This window comes from Anguilla anguilla, chromosome 18 (assembly GCF_013347855.1).
Source record: "Anguilla anguilla isolate fAngAng1 chromosome 18, fAngAng1.pri, whole genome shotgun sequence".
In the NCBI taxonomy this organism is placed as follows: domain Eukaryota; kingdom Metazoa; phylum Chordata; class Actinopteri; order Anguilliformes; family Anguillidae; genus Anguilla; species Anguilla anguilla.
In genome coordinates this window covers 28,897,011-28,905,369 of record NC_049218.1, presented here as the reverse complement: position 1 = coordinate 28,905,369, position 8,359 = coordinate 28,897,011, and the positions used below count along the sequence as shown (strand labels likewise).

The window sequence follows — 8,359 nt, the reverse complement described above, 5'->3', positions numbered from 1 at the left end:
GAAAGGGCTTTTTCTCAGGGACACATCCTTTCAGATCGTAGTCGCTGTTTCACTGTAGTCAGGGAAACCGGTTTCTCTCAAGGTGCACTGAGTTCATCCTGCAGTTGTGGTGCAGTTCAAGAGTTTGTTTTGTGAGACAACACAAGATATTTGTCTTCTGTCTCTTGACCATTCTGGTCTTCTCCTGTTAACATTACTGCCCATCAGCTGGACCCTTCTGAGTGTGTACTGAACACCTGTGCACTGCGCCTGGAAATCTTAAGCTTCTCTGCTCTCACTGCGAATAATCTTCTTGCCACAACGTTTACTTGGCCCCACACATCTAAGCCTACCGTGATATCACACTTGAAACGGTATGAAGTACAGTGGCATATGATGTCACACAACACAGCCTGAAACTTCCCCAAAATATAGCACCTATGATAGCAACCATAGTACAGGCCAAAAGTATTAGGTCACCTGTGTGTTTAATTTTTAAAAAAACTTTAGCTAGAGAAGAATTCAGTTAACTTATTTAATAACAAATCGAAGTGCAAACCTTTTTTTATTTTTACCTACAATACAATAAAAACGATTTTTACTTAAAAATAATCTTTCCTCAAAATAGCCTCCTTTTGCTTCAATTTACAAATAATCAAAGTTTTGGAAGCCTATCAAATCATTTTGCAAATTGGGATGTGGGGAGGTGTGAGGGCTGTTAAATTGACTGAAATCTTATCTACCTTGTTTAAAAACAAAAAAAAAACAAAAAAAACCCCCAGAGGTAGCCGAATACCTTCAGCCTGTAGTGTAAGTAAAATAGGCACTAAAGCTGCAAGAAACACGGCGAAGGAGGAGTTAGGCTTAGATGTATGGGGCCAAGGCAACATATCGTGCTATTCCCCGAGAGAAAATGCTAAGAAGCAGATCTTGTGGTGTCTCAAAAAAGAAACCCTTTCAAAACTCTACCACAACTAAGGAATAACTCAATGCAACAAGAGAAAACCCAGCTTCCTGATTACAGTGAAACAGAAACTGCGACCTGCAGGTCAAAAAGGAGGTGACTGTGCCTTCTCCCAGTCTTTCCTGGTCCAGTGTTGATGGTGCTCGGCCCACCGGAGTCTTTTTTTCTTGTTAGCAGCACGCAGAAAGGGCTTTTTCTCAGGGACACATCCTTTCAGATCGTAGTCGCTGTTTCACTGTAGTCAGGGAAACCGGTTTCTCTCAAGGTGCACTGAGTTCATCCTGCAGTTGTCGTGCAGTTCAAGAGTTTGTTTTGTGAGACAACACAAGATATTTGTCTTCTGCCTTTTGATCATTCTGGTCTTCTCCTGTTAACATTACTGCCCATCAGCTGGACCCTTCTGAGTGTGTACTGAACACAGCACCTGGAAATCGTAAGCCTTTTTGCAATTTCTCACTGGGAATAATGTTGCCACAACATGTTAACTTGGCCTCACACATCTAAGCCTAATTCTTCTTTGCCATGTTTCTTGCAACTTTAGTGCCTATTTTACTTGCACTACAGGCTAAAGGTATTAGACTACCTCTGGTTGGGTCAATTTAATTACCCAATCACCCACCTCCCACCTTGAAAAATGATTGGATAAACTTCCAATAAGTTGATTCATTGTAAATAAACCCAAAGGAGGCTATTTTGAGGAAAGTTGTGTAAAAAATATATTTTTTAATTAGAACTAATCTTTTTGTATCATTGTAGGTAGAAATTACAAAAAATATTTGACACCTTCACCCTTCAACTGAGTTTCTTATTCAATAAATAGACATATGAAACTGAATTCTTCTCTACCTAAATTTAAAAAAAAAAAAACCCCACAGGCAGCCTAATACTTTAGCATGTACTATATATTTCAGTAGTAAATACATAAACCGGAGTTTCCCTAATTTGGCAGAGTAACTGTGTGCTTGTGAAAATACATTTTTTTAAAGTGTTATTTCACAACAAACAAATAATAGCTTTGGAGGGAGACAGTAAATCAGCTGAAATAAAGCTGGCTAATTCATAGAACGGGACAACCTCTGGGCTTGGTTCGGATCTGAAAACACAGCTGTGGCTAGTTAATGTCTAAGCTGTGTGCTGAAGGTGAGTCTAAGCTGTGTGCTGAAGGTGAGTGTGTCTAAGCTGTGTGCTGAAGGTGAGTGTGTCTAAGCTGGGTGCTGATGGTGAGTGTGTCTAAGCTGTGTGCTGAAGGTGAGCGTGTCTAAGCTTTGTGCTGAAGATGATTGTGTCTAAGCTGTGTGCTGAAGGTGAGTCTAAGCTGTGTGCTGAAGGTGAGTGTGTCCAAGCTGTGTGCTGAAGGTGAGTGAGTCTAAGCTTTGTGCTGAAGGTGAGTGTGTCTAAGCTGTGTGCTGAAGGTGAGCGTGTCTAAGCTGTGTGCTGAAGGTGATTGTGTCTAAGCTGTGTGCTGAAGGTGAGTGTGTCTAAGCTGTGTGCTGAAGGTGAGTGTGTCTAAGCTGTGTGCTGAAGGTGAGCGTGTCTAAGCTGTGTGCTGAAGGTGAGCGTGTCTAAGCTGTGTGCTGAAGGTGAGCGTGTCTAAGCTGTGTGCTGAAGGTGAGCGTGTCTAAGCTGTGTGCTGAAGGTGAGCGTGTCTAAGCTGTGTGCTGAAGGTGATTGTGTCTAAGCTGTGTGCTGAAGGTGAGTGTGTCTAAGCTGTGTGCTGAAGGTGAGTGTGTCTAAGCTGTGTGCTGAAGGTGAGCGTGTCTAAGCTGTGTGCTGAAGGTGAGCGTGTCTAAGCTGTGTGCTGAAGGTGAGCGTGTCTAAGCTGTGTGCTGAAGGTGAGCGTGTCTAAGCTGTGTGCTGAAGGTGAGCGTGTCTAAGCTGTGTGCTGAAGGTGAGTGTGTCTAAGCTGTGTGCTGAAGGTGAGCGTGTCTAAGCTGTGTGCTGAAGGTGAGCGTGTCTAAGCTGTGTGCTGCATGTTCGAGCTGTGTTCTGTGTGTCTGAGCTGTGCTCTGTGGGTTCGAGCTGTGTGCTGTGTGTCTGAGCTGTGTGCTGAAGGTGAATGTGTCTGAGCTGTGCTCTGTGCGTTCGAGCTGTGTGCTGTGTGTCTGAGCTGTGTGCTGAAGGTGAATGTGTCTGAGCTGTGCTCTGTGCGTTCGAGCTGTGTGCTGTGTGTCTGAGCTGTGTGCTGAAGGTGAATGTGTCTGAGCTGTGCTCTGTGCGTTCGAGCTGTGTGCTGTGTGTCTGAGCCGTGTCTGAGCGGGAGGTCACTCACTGAAGTAGAAGGGCAGGGAGGAGTAGTTGTGCGCCTCGCGGTAGGCGATGAGGTTGATCTCGTGCTGCCGCTGCTGCTGCTGCAGCCGGTGCTTGGTGCGCCGGTGGTGGCAGATGCAGCAGCAGCTGAGGATGATGATGATGGTCCAGACCAGCCAGAACCCTGCAAAAACACAGACCGCTAAAAACCGCCTGCAGCCGCGCTCTCAGAAACAGACCACCGCTCACGTTCCGCTGGGTGGGATCTGCGTCGCTTCTGCGAAGATGCACCAATCCGAAAAGCATCCGGACAGGAGCTCCCATTCACCAAGCCGATCCACATGAGACCAAGATCAGTGGATCTGTGCAGATCGGACATTTATCAGATCCAGCAGAAGCTGACCATACTACTCTAACATATTGAATTCAGGGAACCGTTTAAAATCGTAGAAATGTCAGAAAAAAATGTCCCCTCCAAATTTCTTCAGTTCCATTTCCAAGTACCACCAGGCAATATAAATTATTACAGGAACGCCCTGGATGTCTGTGGTGAACGTTCGTTGCCGGTGGCTTTGGGCAGCAGACCGCGGAGGCTAGCCGGTCCGGGTGCAGTCCCATGGGGCTAAAACCCTGTCCCAGATCAGCGGCATCCATTTCGGGAACACTGAGAGAGGGCGGGCCACTTTTTCCAAATCGAGCAGCTCAAGACAGCTGCACAGAGGGGCGGGAATGGTCAAGTTACAGGACACGCATTCTGCCCAAGGACAATTTACTCCGCGCTAAATAAACAACATGTAGTGCACTCCGCCGAGCGCACATTAGACCACAACGCACGAGGAGGACGCAGCCTTTTTTTTTTTACCCCGGGGAGCGCATGTGGAAAAACACACAGCGGGTTCATCGACAGGCAGACTTCCAAAAACATCTTTTCGCTTTCGGTCGCGTTTGCAATCGGGTCATGTTGACCTGGGACACCGGCCAACGTTTTTTTTGTAGGAAGGAACAGCATCTTTAATCAAGACTCGAAACACATTACATAAACACAGGCCCGTTACGTAAAGCCATGACTGTGACCTTCTGCTCCTTAAAGAGGATACGCCATTTGGTGTGGGTGGGTGCGAAAGTTGGCACAGACCCCCTTTGGCTGTCCAAATAAAATCCTCTTATGCCGTGATGGTTCCCTTGGAAATGGGAAACGGGGAAAATCTGTACAGTGCATGATGACATCATCCACTGGACTAAAGAATGAGCTGCGTTTCTACTCAACAGGGAGACGTGACATACTGCATGACAGTGTCCTATGTGTCATTTACTCTGACTGTAGTAATTTAAAATAAAAAAACAATACAGAATATGCAAATACTAAATTCCTCTGCATGATCACATGACCATAATTTAGAATTAAATGTATTTTATATTCTAATTTGGAATCAGAACATAGCTGGAACAAATAAAAAAAGAATTTTCAAAAATGTCTGGGTCACATGACTAGGTCTACTTCAATGTACTATAAATAAATAAATACTTATTTATTTACACATTGATGTGTATCTAAATTAGAGTTAAACATGCTGTAAATGCCAGCTTACTGATTAAGGTATTTTTCAATTCATTAATTGAACTGAAAATTTCCTAAACGTACCAGACTGAAATGGAACTGACTCCGAACTGACGGATCAGTTCAGTGGGCAGAACAGAGCGTGCCTCATTCACAATGGTGTCTTCTGCTCCGCACACTAAGCAGAGGTTACTGTACACGGCAGATTCTCTCCTCTCCCCACTCACTGCATTGCTGCTATATACCCTTCCGTAGCGTTAGGTCCGCTGGAGAGGCCGGACTGGTCTCGGCTGCGCCGGCTGGTGGAGAGAGCACACGCACCTGCGCTGCGTTAGCTAATCAGCCCAGGTGCTTAAAGCTGTGCTGCTCTGCACAGTTTGGGGCTGAGACTGGGAGCTCACACTGAGAGAGTGAGTTTTGTTTTGTTTAGTTTAGTTTTAGTTTTAGTTTTAGTTTTGTCTCTTTGAACATGATGGAGAAAGTAAACCACCACTAAAAAGTAGGAGGAGCTGGTCTGGTGAAAAGTAGGCCAGCCAGGAGCAGCACACTGAAAAGCTGTCGCTCAGTTTTGCTTTCTTTTCTCTTCGTTATTTTATCTTGTTGTTTCAGTTTATTGCCTTCGCCCAGAACCCGTGAGGGGGAAAGGTGAAGATGTTTGTTCATTTCATTTTGTGTTTGCGTGGGTGTTCTCTCTCTCCCTCTATCTCTCCATGCGGCAACTGACGGTGTTCCCCCGGCACTGCCGCATCTCCCTCCCAGGGGTGTCACGCTGGCGTGGGACACCCTCACATTGACCACAAGAACCACATAAAACCAGAGGGCTTCTAATTCCTGCACCTGAGGAACCCAAAACCTCACCGCCGCCCTTAGCGGGACGCTCAGCGTTCAGCCCTGAGCCAATGAGCCGACCGAGGCGGGGAGAGTGCGGATTCGGGGAGAAGAGGACTCCGCAGAGACGGAGAGCTGCACTTACACCAGAGCTCGTAGTAGTAGCTGCAGCACTGCGACTCCCCACAGCAGTGACCCGACTCGCAGATGTAGGTCTGGTTGTTCACTCCGTGGCAGAGCAGTTTGTTCTGAAACAAAACAGAGAGAAAAACATTTCGGCAAAGATTTCAGGGGCCCTCCGGGAGCCTGGTGAATTCGCAGCAAACGTGAGAGGACGGCTAGACTGGTAGACCGAAACGGACAACGTTCGCTCTCAAAGTTTTTCGTAAACAGATGGTGACATCGCCTTTCCTCCTGGCACGGCGACACGGCATTAAAACAGATGCGTCCGCTGGCAGGCAGGAAGGATGAGAAACTACGCGGCTCTCCGCTGACATCACCAAACGCCATTCCCCCACCAGACCCACTGCACAGGGGCTGGAAACACAGGGAATAATCAGCCTGTTTCCAGCCCTCAAATGCCTCTAAAATTCCCCCACTCAGACCCCCCCTTTGCTCAAACGTGCTCATTCCACTGCCCATCCCCGAGAAGCACAATTCAGCCCGTTTCCAGCCCTAATTAAACACAAAGTGTCTAAATCAGTTCCGGGAGGGCTGTTGCATATAGGCACACCGATTTGTGTCCACATCTGTTCCCACGATTGGCTAATTAGCTCTGCGCATTTATGCAGATGAATTCCCCCAGACGACAGTGGTAATGTGAACATGACAGGACACACGCCCCTCACATCACTCAGCCGCGATGTGTTTCCTCAGCTGACTGAGCTGACTGAGCTGATTGACTGGATTAATGAGGAATTAAGAGCGGGGCCCCGATGGAGCTGGAAACTACAGAACACGGCCTTCTGGGATTGCGCTCCAGACCCCCACCTTCAGATGGGTCTTTATCTGCCCAGCTGTGAGCCAGAGTGCCAGGCCATTTCAAAATCAGTTCCGTTAACTGTTCAAAATTTAACCTCTAAGAATGCACTTTAGTTCAAAGTGTAACAAAACCCAGCTAGGTGACATCGTCACTGATTTTTAAAGTATTCTTTAACCTGAAATCACAGGGGAGAACTACTGAAGAATTAACAAACAAAACACTTCCACTGTAAAATATTCTATTCATGTCTGAATGATGTTTCAAACAAAATTTCAATGACATATTTTTAAATCACATCTAAAATAGTCTACATTTGTGTAACGCAGAAAAAATTGAACATTTCACAGGTTTTGAAACATGTTACTACAGTTCCCTTTGTTATTGAACAATATGCAGAAATTGTAGTCATGACCAATGACAGCAGACAGAACTAAAATATTCAGACATTTGTAGCCTCCAGAAAAAGGGGAGATAACTGCACCCTCACAAAAGTGGCTGGATGGTTTTTTTTTATTAAAAAGAACAAACAAAAAAAGGTGTTCGGAATATGACCTTCACAGTTTGCCCTTATGCTGAAAAACACTGAAACTGAAATGTGAATTACAGTATTAGAAGCAGGACAGAAACTACAGAACTGTTATGCAAATTTGAACGGTGATGTCAGAAGCTGATCATAATCAAGACCTTCTGATATCGTTAGCTATGAATTTCCATGAAGGAGTGTGTTCCAGTTAAACCATACAAATCAGAAACCTGATGCATCTACACAGACACAGTGGCTGTCAATATCTGAAAATAAGTCTGTGCTTCCAAAGACTCAGCATGGACCCAGCATGGACCCAGCAATTACCCAGCATGTACCCAGTATGGACCCAGCATGGACCCAGCACATACCCAACATGGACCCAGCATGTACCCAGCATAGACCCAGCATGGACCCAGCATGGACCCAGCACATACCCAGCATGGACCCAGCATGTAGACCTACCCAGCATGGACCCAGCATGTACCCAGCATGTACCCAGCATGTACTCAGCATGGACCCAGCATGGACCCAGCATGGACCCAGCATGGACCCAGCACATACCCAACATGGACCCAGCATGTACCCAGCATGTACCCAGCAAGGACCCAGCATGTACCCAGCATGGACCCAGCATGCTAATCAGCATGTACCCAGCAAGGACCCAGCATGGACCCAGCATGCTAATCAGCAAGTTACCCAGCATGTACCCAGCACGTTACCCAGCATGGACCCAGTGGACTGCATTAGAGGTCCCATACGAAGACAGAAAGCGCACAGCAGGCAGTTCTTCACCCATATGCGCAGGATAAAGAGCAGCGCTCGGGCGGGGAGGCAAACGCAGTACTGAGCCTCGCGTGCAAATTCCACCCCCGAGACCAGCCCGGGTGAGAAGTGCGGGAGTCCGGCCGTCGCCGCGGTTACCTGCGCGACTCCGAGCTGGAAAGACATCCCGCTGTGCTCGCTCCTTCCCAGAATGCCCTCCGACACCCTCCAGCCGCCGGGCTTATTACCCCTGCAGTGGGACTGGGGGAGCCGAGAGCTCAGCTGCCCATTTAAAAGCAGAGCAACCCCCCCCCCCCGTATATAAAAGCCCTGCCAGGGAATGCAAGTAAACAGGGTATCAGGGAATAGGTCGCCCCCCCCCCCTCCCCACACACACCCCCCCGCCTACATGCCCACCCTTGATGACATTTTCATGACAGACATGGAGCACAGAGAGGTTCTGAAGGGGAACCATGTCTGAATGCCTGTGCCCACTGGAGAAAAACCACTAAT

General features: G+C 47.2%; 1 protein-coding gene across 1 annotated transcript in view; it reads right to left on the bottom strand.

Annotated features, from left to right (window-relative positions):
- Positions 1–8,130, bottom strand: part of wbp1la (WW domain binding protein 1-like a) — a 10,311-nt gene extending 2,181 nt beyond the window's left edge. Inside the window, 3 exon segments of the mRNA XM_035399501.1 lie at positions 3,213–3,374; positions 5,722–5,824; positions 8,006–8,130. Of these exon segments, the coding sequence (XP_035255392.1) occupies positions 3,213–3,374; positions 5,722–5,824; positions 8,006–8,032 (292 nt within the window). The 5' untranslated portion in view covers positions 8,033–8,130.
- Positions 8,131–8,359: the final 229 nt, after the last annotated feature.